General features: G+C 51.7%; 4 protein-coding genes across 10 annotated transcripts in view; 3 read left to right on the forward strand and 1 right to left on the reverse strand.

The window, feature by feature from the left end:
• Positions 1-143: 143 nt before the first annotated feature.
• On the reverse strand, positions 144-3,251 carry nudt18 (nudix (nucleoside diphosphate linked moiety X)-type motif 18). 3 transcript variants are annotated; one of them, XM_028415365.1, is made up of 7 exons: positions 2,887-3,251; positions 2,421-2,593; positions 2,227-2,337; positions 2,017-2,119; positions 1,816-1,939; positions 1,621-1,745; positions 144-1,550 (listed from the first exon to the last, which is right to left on the reverse strand). In XM_028415365.1, exons 2-7 carry the CDS (start codon positions 2,589-2,591, stop codon positions 1,168-1,170), a joined length of 1,017 nt encoding a protein of 338 aa, XP_028271166.1. In that variant the 5' UTR covers positions 2,592-2,593; positions 2,887-3,251; the 3' UTR covers positions 144-1,167. The 3 variants fall into 3 exon arrangements, with proteins under 3 accessions (XP_028271166.1, XP_028271165.1, XP_028271164.1); XM_028415364.1 differs by having other exon boundaries at positions 2,421-2,624; XM_028415363.1 differs by having other exon boundaries at positions 2,421-2,624; positions 2,749-3,251.
• sdhaf1 (succinate dehydrogenase complex assembly factor 1) lies at positions 3,184-4,489 on the forward strand. 2 transcript variants are annotated; one of them, XM_028415369.1, is made up of 3 exons: positions 3,184-3,397; positions 3,497-3,551; positions 3,886-4,489. In XM_028415369.1, the coding sequence occupies exon 3, from the start codon at positions 4,029-4,031 to the stop codon at positions 4,275-4,277; it is 249 nt and encodes an 82-aa protein (XP_028271170.1). In that variant the 5' UTR covers positions 3,184-3,397; positions 3,497-3,551; positions 3,886-4,028; the 3' UTR covers positions 4,278-4,489. The 2 variants fall into 2 exon arrangements, with proteins under 2 accessions (XP_028271170.1, XP_028271171.1); XM_028415370.1 differs by having other exon boundaries at positions 3,185-3,397; positions 3,889-4,485.
• A 2,731-nt stretch (positions 4,490-7,220) lies between these two features.
• On the forward strand, positions 7,221-12,427 carry ercc6l (excision repair cross-complementation group 6-like). 3 transcript variants are annotated; one of them, XM_028415268.1, is made up of 4 exons: positions 7,221-7,366; positions 7,737-7,781; positions 8,374-11,161; positions 11,228-12,427. In XM_028415268.1, the coding sequence occupies exons 1-4, from the start codon at positions 7,311-7,313 to the stop codon at positions 12,212-12,214; spliced, it is 3,876 nt and encodes a 1,291-aa protein (XP_028271069.1). In that variant the 5' UTR covers positions 7,221-7,310; the 3' UTR covers positions 12,215-12,427. The 3 variants fall into 3 exon arrangements, with proteins under 3 accessions (XP_028271069.1, XP_028271068.1, XP_028271067.1); XM_028415267.1 differs by having other exon boundaries at positions 8,374-11,059; positions 11,126-12,427; XM_028415266.1 differs by having other exon boundaries at positions 8,374-12,427.
• Positions 12,428-12,646: 219 nt separating this feature from the next.
• adam9a (ADAM metallopeptidase domain 9a) overlaps positions 12,647-15,000 on the forward strand; it is a 7,844-nt gene continuing 5,490 nt past the window's right edge. For both annotated transcript variants that reach the window (XM_028414102.1, XM_028414104.1), the window contains exons 1-2: positions 12,647-13,097; positions 14,484-14,584. In XM_028414102.1, the coding sequence (XP_028269903.1) occupies positions 13,031-13,097; positions 14,484-14,584 (168 nt within the window). In that variant the 5' untranslated portion in view covers positions 12,647-13,030. The remainder of the gene's footprint in view (positions 13,098-14,483; positions 14,585-15,000) is intronic.

The following is a 15,000-nucleotide window of genomic DNA, read 5'->3' on the forward strand; positions in this document are numbered from 1 at the left end:
GAGGACCGACAGGACCCTCCGACTGAGGCATGGCGGCGGCTGAGCTCACATGGGGCAGATGTTCTCTGACCGCCATCACCTGACGTCTTTTGTTGTTGTCATGTGACGTTTCAGGCGGCCCGATAAAGACTCACAGCATTCAATTCAGTTCAGTTCAGTTTTATTTATATAGCGCATATTACAATCAGACATGGTCTCAAAGCGCCTCACAGGAACCCCCCAAGAGCCCTGAAGGAAGAGGATTCAGTCATCGCCCTCATATCGCACAAAAGAGACGCCACACAAAACCAGGGGGGGGGGGGGGTCAGGAGGATTATCAGCAGCTGAAAGAACAAATGGAATAATCCAGAAACCTCGACAGGAAGGTGACGAGAGTGAGGACAGCTGACAGTCAGGGTTAGGTTACACACAGAGACACACACAGAGACACACACAGAGACACACACAGAGACACACACAGAGACACACACAGACACACAAGAGACACACACACAGACACACACAGAGACACACACAGACACACACACAGACACACACACACACACACACAGACACACTGCACCTGTTGTTTCAGTCTGGACTTTCTGAACGTGCATATGTGTAAACAAATCTGACAACCCTTCCTCTGTGTGTCTGTGTGTGTGTGTGTGTGTGTGTGTGTCTGTGTGTGTGTCTCTGTGTGTCTGTGTGTGTGTCTGTGTGTGTGTCTCTGTGTGTCTTCTCAGGCTGAGAGAGGAGTGGCTGGTCCGACTGGAGAACCGGACCAAACACCTGAAGAATCTGACAGACGGCTACGTCAGGAAGGTGAAGACAGAGAAGGCAGCTGACCAGACATGAAGACACACATGACTGATGAAGAGCCTTTCTGACGGAGAAGCCCCGCCTCCTGTGATGTCACACACAGCTTATCACTAACAGAACCATCGAGGCAGGAAGCCTTACACCTGACCTCTGCAGGGCTCCACCTGCTGGCCGACAGTACTCACTCTTCGATCAATAAAGGTGTTCAGTAACTGATGATTAATATGTGAAACATTATGAAACAGATATATGTCATCACTCATGTGTCCTGGCTGATCACACTGTCCCTCTGTTGGTGAAATGCTTGTGTGGACGTGTGGAGGACCCACGGCGTGGCGCTGCGGCCCGGGGAGCGGCTCCTGTCAGTCAGTAGAGGCTGTGAATGGGCAGCAGCGATGTGTTCTTGGTCTTTTCCAGCAGCTTCTCTTTCAGCGTGGGTTTCTGTACTTCACACCACACATATCGCGGGTTCTCCACAGGTGGAGGCGTCACTGCGGGCGTCCACTCCACCTTCTTTCCGTCCTCGTCACGCTGGACGTGATCGGGCACGAGTGCCACCAGCGTGTTGAAGCACACGCCGTCTGTCTTGCCGTGATGGCGGCCGTTGTGCTGCAGGCTGAAGACGCCGAGTGTGTTTATGTCGTGGTCGTAGTACGCCGACGGCATGGCTTCCTGCACCACCATGTTGGCTGCCCACGTCACCGCGTGGGTCTTCACTGCTGCCGCCGTGGGGAGGTGGGCTTTAGGTGCTGCAGGAGAGGGGAGGGTGAGTTCAGAGGCAGTCGGTAAAAAGTCATTTCAATGACTTCAAACATTTACTTCTGATCAGCAGGATCCAGATCCGGTCTGTGGCGCTCACATACACCAGGACAAGTCTCTGCAGCACGTGGCGACAGCCCATGTCCAGGGCCAGTGTGACAGGATGCCACGAGTCCCGATGGTACCTGAAGGCAGCACAGTGGTCAGTAACTGCAGTGATTATGAGCTTAGCATACAGGGAGCATGAGGTGGTACTTAAGGCCGCAGTCGATGAGACGCAGGATGTCTCGTCCTCTGAGGGGGAGGGCAGACCGTCTGTCCCACCAGGACGCCTGCAGAGACTCCTGATCCGCTGCTGCCAGACTCTTCAAAGTCCCACCTGAGACACAGAGGAGAAGACACTCAGCCTCCGGCCCCCTGTGATGACACTCACTGCTCAGGTGTGTGACCTCTGACCGGTGACTTTGGCCAGGAAGATGAAGCGGATCCACTGCGGTCCCTGCTCCTGGATCAGCAGCAACGTGATTGGCTCACAATCAAAACCTGCCTCCTCCCTCACCTGCAGGCGCACAGAGCAGCGGGTCAGGTGACCAGTGTGCAGACTCAGACTTCACTGTCCCCGAGGGGCCTCCAGTGCAGCACCACAAAGACAACAGTGCGTCTCACCTCCCTCCTCAGGGCCTCCTCCAGGTTCTCCCCCACCTCCACCCGCCCTGCAGGGAGGTACCACTGCTTGTAGCAGTCTGGCTTCGCCTCCTGCACCATTAGCACCTCCTCCTGAAGGAACACACACACAAACTGGATGAATAAAACCTGGACCTGGACCTGGACCTGGACCGTCCTGTCTGCAGTCACCTCACCGTGTCGTTGAAGATAACAGCGCAGACGATGTAGGTGACGTTCTTCCTCAGAGTCGCCGGTTTGCTCTGATCCAGGCCGACGTCACAGCCGCTGACCTCTGACCCCTGACCTCTCAGCAGCTGCTCCAGCTGCTCCTCCGCCTGCTGCCGCTCCTCCGCGGTCACCTCCATGTCTGCAGGAGACACCGCGCTGCAGTCAGGTCTCTGTAGTAACACACATTTAAAGCATGATCATCACTTTATATACTTTAAACTACATCAATCAACACAATCCCCAACATGTCAACCACCGATGCCTCAGGACAGAGCTACACTTCTTAGAACTTCCCTGCACGGTTGGCAGCTCCTCGGTGTCACTGACGGCCGCTAACGCTAGCGGTAAAGGTTCCGGTTGTGTCCGCTTGTATCGAACCAGATCCAGTATTTGACAGCGTCCCGTACAGTCCATATACACCCAGAGACAAACCTGTTTAAGCTGTCAGCGCATTCAGCGTCTGTCCTTCCTCTTCTGTTTGACGTTTGTCTCCAGGAAGCCAAACCGGAAGCGCTCAATTCTTCCACTTCCGGCATGAATATTGAAGGTTAATCTGCTGATGGAGCCTTTATTCTAATTCATTCTGAAGAATGTTGCTAACGGAGGTTTAGTTGTAGCATTTAAAATGTATGTTATGTCCTGTATGTGCGTTTTATTGTGAAAAGTTCTGTCGGAAGCAGTTTGAACCGCTGCGGTTCACGCGGGTGTTGTAACATGACGTGACGTCATCGGAGAAATTAGCGGAGCTAGCAAAGCTGTCGGAGCTAACACGGCTATCGAAGCTAACACGGCTAACACGGCTATCGAAGCTAACACGGCTATCGGAGCTAACACGGCTAACACGGCTATCGAAGCTAACACGGCTATCGGAGCTAACACGGCTATCGGAGCTATCGGAGCTAACACGGCTAACACGGCTATCGAAGCTAACACGGCTAACACGGCTATCGGAGCTATCGGAGCTAACACGGCTAACACGGCTATCGGAGCTATCGAAGCTAACACGGCTAACACGGCTATCGGAGCTAACACGGCTATCGGAGCTATCGGAGCTAACAGTGGAGCTGTCAGCCGGCTGGGTCGGTTGTCGTCTGCAGGTGAGTTTAAGCTGGTCCCGTTAGTTGTACTGATGATGGTGTTCTACAGAATCACGGGGAGCAGGAGCTTTAACTCTGGTTACACCTAAAAAGATCCACAGAACCCGAGAAGAACGCAGATTTGACATGAAGACGTTGGTTCTGTGTCGTGAGGGTCACAGGGGGAACAGAGTGTTTGTGTTGGGCCACAGGCTCAGGGACAGTCAGCAGAGTCAGAACTCATCAGAACTCCTTGATTGATCCCAGAGGGACATTCTGTAAATGTAGTTATTAACAAACAGCAGCTAGTTGTATAAACACAGTGTTATGACATCATGTGCCGTCTGTGTCCCAGCAGTCAAACGTCAGACCTCCCTCAGCCAATCAGAGCAGCTCCCTGACGTCACACAGCTTCAGAGGAAGGGTCACAGCTGTGATGCACTGGAGCAGAGAGACGTCCTAACCGGAGCATCATCAGCTGGACGTCCTCTCCGTCACATGTCTCGGCACAGTAAGCTGCAGAAGCAGGTCCTGGCTCTGTACCGGCAGTTCCTGCGAGCTGGCCGGGACAAACCGGGCTTCATCCCCAGAATCCATGATGAGTTTAGAGCGAACGCTCGCATCAAGAAGACGGACGTGATGCACATCGAGTATCTGTACCGGCGAGGCCAGAGGCAGCTGGAGCAGCTGAGGGACGTCAACACAAAGCAGCTGGGCTCCTTCTCCAAACCCAAGGAGCTGAGCTGATCCATTACCCGACCCAGAAGCACAGACACTTAGGTGACCTGGGTCAGATCCACAGATACCTCTGACTCTCATTCAGCTGCTCCGGGCCGAGGAAGCTTTGACCAGAGAAGACACAGCCTGTCTGTGCTGCAGCTGGAGGCTCAGCTAGGCTACGCTCAGTGGTTCTCATGTGATTATGGGAATAAATAAATGAATAAATTGATCTGAATCTGTGTTTATTTGAATCCAGTGTTGTTTTTTAATGTAAAGTTTCAGTCGTAGTGAAGTGAGCCTGTGTGTGGCCGACAGCATTCAGGGACTGGACCACGTCCACAGTTCATCTGTTCTTAACTTTCGGTAACTCCTTCCTGCATATATTTCTAGATGTTTGTATCGTATACTGTCTGTATCTAGTTATGTCGTACGTTTATTCTTACAACAGAGCACGAGGAGCACAAGGCTACAGACGTGAACTGTGGAATCAGCCTCAGCCGGAACTCTGAAGATGGCTCATGGATAGATCTTCCATGAGAATGACCCACAACATGTGGCCAAGGCAACAAATGAGTGGGTCAAGAAGTACGAAGATAAGCTCCTGACCTTAATCCCACAGAAGGTCTGTGGAGGTGGAGTCAATCCACAGCCTTCAGGAGAGGGTCTGCACAGATGAGTGGACTAAAGTCTCCCTCCAGAGATCTGCACAAACCTGCTGACCGATCACAAGACATGTCTGACCTCTGTGCTAACAGGATCAAATCTTATTTCCCTCAAATACAGTTTAATGTTTGTTCTTTTGTGGAGGTAAGGTGTTATATTATATTATATTATATTATATTATATTATATTATATTATATTATATTATATTATATTATATTATATTATATTATATTATATTATATTATATTATATTATAGATGATACAGCTCTCACCTGGACTGTAGAACAGAATATGATCAATAACTGAACAGTAACTCTACGGAAACAGTAGAGGGCAGCAATACGCTACGAAAGCGTCTAGTCTGTCTCAAACCAAGGAAGAAGAAGAAGAAGAAGTATAGGTGGCGGTGCCGCCATTAAACTAGAAGAAGAAGAAGAAGCTGCTGCGCAAACAGGAAGTGAGCCGCTCCTCACCGTCCCCTCAGTAACAAACTGGATCCACTCGTCGCCCGCAGACCGACACCAGCAGCTTTTAGTCCAGTTTGTCCGTGTTTCTGTCATGTCCGCTTCAGGAGGAGACATGACCAATGCTCAGCTGCTCCAGCAGGTAAGGGACAGATGTCAGGGTTTATACTGTTCAGAAAGAACTCGTTCAGCTGGCGAACATGTTACAGGAAAGCAGATGTGAACAGATGAGTACTGGCCCTGGGACCGTGTCTCCAGAGACACAACAACAGGAAGACAGTCTGTCGTTGTGTCTCCAGAGACACAACAACAGGAAGACAGTCTGTCTGTGTCATCTGCTGTTTTCTCCTCTGAGGTTGGATGGTGCAGCTGGTTTGTCCCTGTCCTCTGGCTCTGTCCTCTCACCCTGTCCTCTCACCCTGTCCTCTGGCTCTGTCCTCTGACCCTGTCCTCTGGCTCTGTCCTCTCACCCTGTCCTCTGACCCTGTCTTCTGACCCTGTCCTCTCACCCTGTCCTCTGACCCTGTCCTCTCACCCTGTCCTCTCACTCTGTCCTCTCACCCTGTCCTCTCACTCTGTCCTCTGACCCTGTCCTCTCACCCTGTCCTCTCACTCTGTCCTCTCACCCTGTCCTCTCACCCTGTCCTCTCACTCTTCCTGCCTCTGTTGCACCCGTCACTTGCTCAGGTTTCTGTGAAGCGCCCAGAGACACTTCCTATTGTCAAAGACTCTCAGTAAAGTTGACAGGAATGGGATAAATGCACAGAGGACACAGACACAGACCAGGTACACATAGTGAACAGTCAGAGAGCAGCCTACGCTGTCGCTGCTTTGGCCGATGTATGGAGGCTGATATGGTCCATCTCTAATAGCTGTGCATTAATAATGTTGTTGACTTTGCTAGAGCATGTGGACTTCACTGTCATGGTTACATGTTGTGAGATGTAGGCAGCCAGATAATAAGAGTTAATAATATGTCTCTGCTGCTGACAGATGGCGCTCTTGAGTTGGCTGTCTTCCCAGACTGAGGAGGACCGCAGAGCCCTGGTGGCACTGACGGGCGTGCAGGTTGGCAGAGAGCTGCTGAACCGGCTCACGGGCCAGGACAGAGTGGATGTTTACAAGGTAGAGGTAAAGACACGTCCAGGTCTGTGTGTTGATGGACTGCTGTTAACGTGAATTCACTGTTTCCTCAGAGAGACTGCATCCTGAGCATTGCAGACTTCATCCGGCAAAACCCACGAGCCTCGCAGGTCCAGATCAACAGCGAGGTGGAGAAACACGTTCTGCTGTTCGCTGCTCGAGTCACAGTGCTGGAGAGGGAACCGCTGCTTTGAGCACGACATTCACAGATCAGGGTCTTTATCTGGTGTTATCATGAACCAGTGTATCAGTCTCACTAATTCACATTCTGTTTGTTAGGGCCTGGATGAATGTCAGCAGGTCCAACACCATGCTTCTTCACAAATAAAAACCCACGTGTGCACATGTTTATTTAATGTTCTGAAGGATTATTTAAGCATAAAATGTGTCAGTATAATGTCTGAATGAGATGTGTTGTCATGTTTACGCCTACAAGAGTTCGTCATAAATAGGTGTATTAAAGGATCAAATGAGGGACAGGTGTATTCATGGACCTTGAGTATTCACGGAGAGAAAATATATGTTGATAATACTTTAATCAGAAAAGAGCTCAGAGGAGGTCAGGAAGTTCCCTCAGCTCCTAATGTTTACAATCCAAACCAAAACACACGCCCCAACCGCCGTCTGGGCGCCATCTTGAATCTGCGTCCTTGCGTCGTGCGGAGCGTCCTCTGTGATTGGCTGGAGGACTTGGCGGGGGAAGCAGCTCTGCTTTGAATGTAGCGCTAGAAGCGCAGCAGCGTCCACGCAGCGTCCTTCTACTGTCACCGTCCAAACACGCGGACACGATGGACGCGGCGCCCCGCAGCGGAGAGATGGCGGAGGTTTCCGAGCAGCTGCAGAGGTGAGTGAAGCTGAGGTTTGATGGAGGGACAGCGGCTGTCCTCCATGCTAACGTCCCGCTGGCTAACACTGGTGGAAGGCTAGCCGCTTGCTAACAGCCCGTGTGTATGTGTAGCTCCACTGATTCGAACCTTTAACCTTTAACCTTTAATTAAACACGACCCCTGGCTCAGCACAGTCTGAGTAAACACGTGATCAGTGCTGTGAGACGTGTGGACCTGGTGAACGGTTCCTCCGTGGGTTTATAGTGAGTGTTTCACTGGAGCTGGGATCCATCACCAGCATCATCGTGTTCTTTCTGAACCTCAGTGTGCTGAGATGATCGCTCTGTATCTGTGACAGTGAATCCAGCTCTGACTTTGTCTCTGCAGGTCTTTGTCCATCCACACCGAGGACAAGATGGACACATACCGCAGGTACAGTCACATTCTGAGGGGGTGATCTGATCTCACGTGTTTCTCCCTGTTGGTGTGATGCTTTCTGCCACGCCTGCCTCTGTGTGCAGCGCATGTTAAAGACGAGATGAGACGGTTAGTCCTGCAGGTCTGTGTCTGTTCAGGTCCTGTTGCCCTGCAGCTCCCCCTCTTCAGTTTGCTGTGCTGCTTAGTTTTCCCTCTTATCTTAAGTTTCATGTTATCTGCTTTTAAATAAAACCTGAGAAATCAGTGATGGCAACGATCTGTAATGTGTATATGTGTAATATTCAGCCCCATGTACCTGGGAGCAGAGCTAGAAGGACGTGTAGTCTTTGCCTATTTTGTTAAATTATTCTTTTTTATCTATATATAAAAGACTCTTTCATGGCATTCAGTGTGGACAGCAGAGTCAGACTGTGCATAGGACAATAACGCTGACTCTATACCTGCCACTGTAGTTTGTGAACTGGAGTTTGTTTGTGTTAAAACCATCAGAACCTTTCGAAGCTCAGGTAATCACTCGGTCTGGTGTGAATGGGTTTGTGCTCTTTGAAAGCTTTGAAGTGTAACTCGCTGTTTGTTTCACTGACAGATTCATTCAGGACGGAAAAGATGTCGCCAGGCAGGGGGACATGCACAAAGCTCTGGAGTTTTTCAAGCTGGCGTACGACATCCACCAGAGCCAGAAACTGGAGGGCAGGATAAAGAAAATTGAGGAACTCGTAGTTCAGAATGACTCTGACGATGAGGACGAAGAGTTTGTCAATGTAAACAACAGCGGTCTGATGCTCTTCAAAGAGCTGCACGACAAGCTCTATGACTACCAGAGAGATGGGGTGGCCTTTCTTTACAGTCTCTACAGAGATGGCCTCAAAGGCGGGATCCTAGCAGACGACATGGGCCTCGGTAAAACCATCCAGGTCATATCGTTCCTCTCTGGCATGTATGACAATGAGCTGGTCAAACACGCACTGCTGGTCATGCCAACCTCCCTCATCACAAACTGGACCAAAGAATTTGCCAAGTGGACGCCTGGCATGAGGGTCAAGGAATTCCACGGTATCAGCAAAAACGAGAGGACCAGGAACCTGGAGAAGGTTCAGAGGAGAGGTGGAGTCATTATCACCACATACACCATGCTCATGAACAACTGGCAGCAGCTGTCATCACACAACGGCAGAGAATTCCAGTGGGACTACATGATCCTGGACGAGGCTCACAAAATAAAAAGCAACACCACCAAAACGGCTAAAAGTGTGAATTCCATACCGTCGAAGAACCGAGTCCTCCTCACAGGAACCCCTGTCCAGAACAACCTCAGAGAGATGTGGGCCCTCTTTGACTTTGCTTGTCAAGGGGCTCTGCTTGGTACTGCTAAAACATTCAAAACGCAGTATGAGAACCCCATCACCAGGGCCAGGGAGAAGGATGCCACTGCAGGGGAGAAGGCTCTTGGGTCCCGCATGTCCGAAAACCTAATGGCCATTATAAAACCTTACTTCCTCCGGAGGACCAAAACAGAAGTCCAGAAAAACAAAATGAAAAGCGCACGTATAAGCACAGAGGAAGACTTTGAAAACAAGGACGGCCAACCTCCAAACCATCACACGGACTCTAAAGCTGCCATGCCCAATCTAACAAGAAAGAATGACCTGATTGTCTGGACTTACTTAAGTGCTATTCAGGAGAACATTTACAGGCAGTTCATCTCTCTTGACCACATCAAGGAACTGCTCCTGACCACCCGGTCACCTCTAGCTGAACTAAACATTCTGAAAAAGCTCTGTGACCACCCAAGGCTGCTCTCTGCTGGAGCCATCACCAAGCTAGGCTTAGAGCAAAGTGCAGCTGAAAGGCAGCAGGGAGACGACAGCGAAGAAGACATCAACAGCATCGCCAACATTCCTGATGACACCCTGATATCAGAGTCTGGGAAGCTGGAGTTTTTGTTCCAACTGGTAGAACGGCTGAGAGAAGAAGGACACCGCACGCTCATCTTTGCTCATTACAGGAAGGTGCTTGACATCATTGAGCGCATTTTGGGCAACCGTGGCTTCAAAGTGCTAAGACTGGATGGCACCATAACGCAGCTTGCAGAGCGGGAGAGGCGGATCTCTTTGTTTCAGAATGACAAACGCTACACCGTCTTCCTCCTGACTACCCAGGTTGGTGGAGTTGGCATCACCTTGACAGCCGCAAACAGAGTTGTTATCTATGATCCCAGCTGGAATCCAGCCACAGACGCCCAGGCTGTCGACAGAGCATATCGCATCGGCCAGACAAAAAATGTGGTCATCTACCGACTGATCACATGCGGCACAGTGGAGGAGAAGATCTACAGGCGGCAGGTTTTCAAAGATTCCCTCATCAGACAGAATACAGGGGACAAGAAGAACCCATTTAGATACTTCAGCAAGCAGGAACTGAAGGAGCTCTTCACGCTGGAGGACACACAGGCCTCGTCCACGCAGCTGCAGCTTCAGGCGCTGCACTCTAGACATCGACGGACAGACCCTAAGCTGGATGAGCACATTGCTCACCTTCACGCTATGACGATGTTTGGCATATCTGACCATGACCTCATGTTTTCCCTCGATGTCAACCATGATGAGGCCCTTGAAAACCACGAGGAGCATCACTACATTGAGGGAAGAGTACAGAAGGCTCAGGAGCTGATGAAGGCCGAGTCAGAGCTGCAGTCACAACTGGCAGAGAGCATGGCTTCCAGCACTGAACCAGCGTGGCTTAGACGGTCAGTGGACAGCAGCAGAGAGCAGTCGCACAAGGAACAAACGGGAAACCCCAGATCAAGCTCTTCACACACACAGCATGATTCCAACCTCAGTGCTTCTCCAGTTGTGGTGGACTCGGACCTAAGTGGCTATGGAAAAGAGGATCATCAGAACCAAGTTATCGATCTGACTGCAGATGACAGTACAACAGAAGAGCAGCCAGCTGAGGGGGAGCTTACCGAGCAGAACCTGGAGTCCCCCAGAGGCTGGGCGGTCAAACAGGAGAAGAGCTTCCGCTCCCCTCTGGGGGTGGCCGAGGAGTCTCTGGTGCAGTTGGGGTCAGATGCAGCAGCAGGTGACAGACAGCTGCTGACTGCAGAGGCTGAGGAATCAGAACATGGCAACTCTGAGATGGAGTGTGGCCATCTTTCTGTCAACCCCAAAAGATTCTCCGATATAAACGTCTCCACTGAAACGTCATTGAAACTCCACAGTGGGCTAAAATCCCTAAACGGCAGCTTCAATCTGCAGCTGGAGGACAGCGACATGTTCTCAGATCATAATGACCCTCAGCAGACTGAGGCAGAGGAGCAGCGGCTGGAGGACAGCGACATGTTCTCAGATCATAATGACCCTCAGCAGACTGAGGCAGAGGAGCAGCGGCTGGAGGACAGCGACATGTTCTCAGATCATAATGACCCTCAGCAGACTGAGGCAGAGGAGCAGCAGCTGCTGTCACAGCTGCAGCTGGAGGGCAGTTTCAACGTCGACAAATCTCTGTCTGAGAAACGACACACTGAAGCTTCCAGACTGAACGGTGGCTGCGCCTCTGATGCTGATGAGTCCATACATGTTCCCACCAGAAAGAAGAGCAGAGCTGTGATTTATGATAGTGAGGAAGAGGAGGCTGACACCAGGCAGCAGCTAGAGAATTCCTTCCAGGTGAATGCAGCCTCCACGCCTAAAGCGCTGCCCTCGGGTTCGGCGTCTCTCCGGTCAAGGAGTGTAGGAGGAAACACATCTGTAGCCTCACGTCGGTCATTCCTCCAGTCCATCATCGAGGACATGGACACCCACAACCGAGACGGGACGGAGGAAGAAGGCAGCAATGATGATGTGTCAGAGATAAATTCAGAGGAGGCAGAAAAGGAAAACCTGTTTGGTTCAAACCATGAGGAAGAGGATGTCATCGGAGAGACTCTAGACATAGGGGAGGAGGAAGAGGGGAATAGAGAGACTCTAAATACAGAGGAGGAGGAGATGGATGAAGAAGAGGAGGAGGATATAATCGGAGAGACTCTAAACACGGAGGAGGAGGAGGATGAAGAGGAGGAGGAGGAGGAGGCTGTGGCAGAAGAGAGGAAGAAGAATGGAGAGACCCTAATTATGGAGGAGGATGCAGAGGACGAGTACGTGTCTGCAGAGGAAATGAGTCTGAACCTGGAGGAGTCCACCAGCGAGCCTGAGCTGGCCTCCTCTGAGAGGGTGGATCAGTGTACCGTCAGAACAGGCGGGCTGCAGGAGGTCGAGAGCGAGAGCTACGAGTCCCTGGTCTGCAGAGGGAGGGAGTGCTACAGCAGAGCCCAGCTGGACCAGGCCCTGGGCTTCTTCCTCAGAGCCATCGACCTCAAACCTGGAGACCCTGAAGTTCAGCTCATGACCATCCAGCTGTACCGACAGCTGAGTCAGACCAGGTGCTGAGAGTCAGGCCTGTGGTTACCATGCCGACATGTGTGATGTGTTTCTTGATGACATCAGCAGTCATCCTCCTGGACACAAAAATAACAAATAACTGACAAGAGTTGAAAAGTGTTGAATGATGTTTGTGGTGTTGCTTCCAGTGTGTGTAGAAGGTTCCTCAGTCATTTATATTGCAGTAACATTAAAAAAATAAAAATCATCTTTTAAAACTTCTTCAAGGTTTGAAATACATTTCATTAGTTTGTTTGCTGAAAAGAAAACTACAGTTAAAGGTCTTTGCCAAGCTCTGACTTCCGGTTCGGCAGGTCCAGAACTACAGAATAATTCTTGTATTTATCAGTGAAGCTGTGTAGAGAGCCGCACAGCGGGGAGCAGCTGTTTAATGAGTTCGGTCAGCCTGGGCCGGCTCTTATTTTGAAGGTCTGCACAGGAAGCAGCGTGTGTGTCCGGACTTTACAGGGACAGAACTATCTGCCGAACACGGAAGGACACACTTCACTCCGCACACACTCACACACTCGGTGTGTTGGTTACATGTCCGACAGCTGGACGAGCAGCGGGACACACTTCGGATTCGCCTGCTAGCTAGCTGCTAACGCTAACCCGCCATCGGTCCGTCGGCCGGGACTCCCTGGATGACCCGGCCGAGGAAGAGAGCCTCTCCGGGGTGTTAGCATGAGACTCAGCGGGGACACACGGCGGCAACACAACTACAACTACACACATTGTAACAACACAAACAGCAAGAAAAGGCGCAGGAAGAGCGGGACGAGTGTGTGAGTCCTGCCCGGTGACATCTATCAGGAGAAGGAGACGATGGGACGCGGAGGGCTGCTGGAGGTCTGCCTGCTGCTGCTGAGCGGAGCCTGCTCACACTGCGGAGGTGAGGCTGAGCGGGGACGGGGCTCGGTGGGACGGGGCTCGGTGGGTCGGGGCTCGGTGGGTCGGGGCTCGGTGGGTCGGGGCTCGGTGGGACGGGGCTCGGTGGGTCGGGGCTCGGTGGGACGGGGTACAGTAGGCTTGTGGTGGGGGTGGGGAGTTGGAAGAGTGAGGAAGAGTATGTGGTAGTGGGTGTGACGTCACGAAAAGCCAGAGTCCCTCGCTCGCTTCCTGGAGGCGGGGCCTTTCCAGGGAAGCGTTTTCAGGAAGTGTCCCCTACACGAAGTGTGTCTGTGGTCAGGGAGAGAGGGAACAAGAAACACACACACACACACACACACTCATTCGATATGGACCTGTGTGTGTGTGTCTGTTTATGTTGTGTTAAGCTGCTTAGTGCAATGCTAACAAAAGACCCGTTCACTGTGTGAGTGTGTGGCCTGCTTGTTGCCTGGATGTTGCCTGGTTGTTGCCTGCTTGTTGCCTGGTTGCCGCCTGCTTGTTGTCTGTATGTTGCCTGGTTGCCGCCTGCTTGTTGCCTGGTTGCCGCCTGCTTGTTGTCTGTATGTTGCCTGCTTGCTGCCTGGTTGTTGCCTGTATGTTGCCTGCTTGTTGCCTGGTTGCCGCCTGCTTGTTGCCTGCTTGCTGCCTGGTTGTTGCCTGTGTGTTGCCTGCTTGCTGCCTGGTTGTTGTCTGTATGTTGCCTGGTTGCCGCCTGCTTGTTGCCTGGTTGCCGCCTGCTTGTTGCCTGCTTGCTGCCTGCTTGCTGCCTGGTTGTTGCCTGTATGTTGCCTGCTTGTTGCCTGGTTGCCGCCTGCTTGTTGCCTGCTTGTTGCCTGCTTGCTGCCTGCTTGCTGCCTGGTTGTTGCCTGTGTGTTGCCTGCTTGCTGCCTGGTTGTTGCCTGTATGTTGCCTGCTTGTTGCCTGCTTGTTGCCTGGTTGCCGCCTGCTTGTTGCCTGCTTGCTGCCTGCTTGCTGCCTGCTTGCTGCCTGCTTGTTGCCTGGTTGCCGCCTGCTTGCTGCCTGCTTGCCGCCTGCTTGCTGCCTGCTTGCCGCCTGCTTGCCGCCTGCTTGCTGCCTGGATGTCTGCGGCCTGGTCAGAGGACTTGTTCTGACCAGAGTGATTAGTGAAATCTTGGATGATCTGTGCAGGTGAACTCTGGGATCAGGAAGAGATGGGGCAAAGCCCATTGGGTCATTAAACACTCTGATCATGTGATGTTGAAGGCTCTGTCATGGACGCCATGAACATGGATGTAGATTGACACACACACACACTCAGGAACCATTTTGTGAGCAGATGCAGTTGAACTGTCTGTGCGAGGACATCAGCGGGAGCCGACCTGGTGCCTGACGTCAGATGAGAGTAACTCTCTGTTTCCTCCTGCAGAGTCGCCACAGACTGAGCACCTCTCCGCCTATCAGCTGACCGTCCCTCTACCAATAGGAGGCAGGCCGAGAAGGGACGTGGATGGAAAGCTGCCCGCTCAGGTGCTGAGTGTTGGTGTGATGTCACTGCAGATGGTGTTAACCTGTGACCCCTGCTGTGTCAGAGGACGGGCGAGCTGCGGCTGGCTGCTAGACACAGACCACTGACAGCTCACACACTCTCAGGCTTTTCCTAATTACACACCTGCTGATAGCAGCACCAACACACACACGCACACACACACCAACACACACACACACAGACAGACAGACACACACAGACAGACACACCAACACAGACACACACACAGACACACACACACAGACACACACACAGACACACACAGACACACACACAGACACACACAGACACACACACAGACACACACACACAGACACACAGACACACACACAGACACACACACAGACACACACACAGACACACACACAGACAGACACACACGCAGATTTCAGGTGAG

The sequence above is a fragment of the Parambassis ranga genome, chromosome 9, assembly GCF_900634625.1.
Source record: "Parambassis ranga chromosome 9, fParRan2.1, whole genome shotgun sequence".
In the NCBI taxonomy this organism is placed as follows: domain Eukaryota; kingdom Metazoa; phylum Chordata; class Actinopteri; family Ambassidae; genus Parambassis; species Parambassis ranga.

Bases quoted from the DNA above. Each gene is read 5' to 3' on its own strand.
- nudt18 (XM_028415363.1), bottom strand. From the start codon at position 2,868: ATGGACTGTACGGGACGCTGTCAAATACTGGATCTGGTTCGATACAAG. The intron at 2,120-2,226 runs GTGAGACGCACT...GTGCGCCTGCAG, and splicing joins AGGAGGCCCTGAGGAGGGAG to GTGAGGGAGGAGGCAGGTTT. The intron at 1,551-1,620 runs GTAAATGTTTGA...CCTCTCCTGCAG, and splicing joins CTGGATCCTGCTGATCAGAA to CACCTAAAGCCCACCTCCCC.
- ercc6l (XM_028415266.1), top strand. From the start codon at position 7,311: ATGGACGCGGCGCCCCGCAGCGGAGAGATGGCGGAGGTTTCCGAGCAG. The intron at 7,367-7,736 runs GTGAGTGAAGCT...TTGTCTCTGCAG, and splicing joins GTTTCCGAGCAGCTGCAGAG to GTCTTTGTCCATCCACACCG. The intron at 7,782-8,373 runs GTACAGTCACAT...TTTCACTGACAG, and splicing joins AAGATGGACACATACCGCAG to ATTCATTCAGGACGGAAAAG.
- sdhaf1 (XM_028415369.1), top strand. From the start codon at position 4,029: ATGTCTCGGCACAGTAAGCTGCAGAAGCAGGTCCTGGCTCTGTACCGG.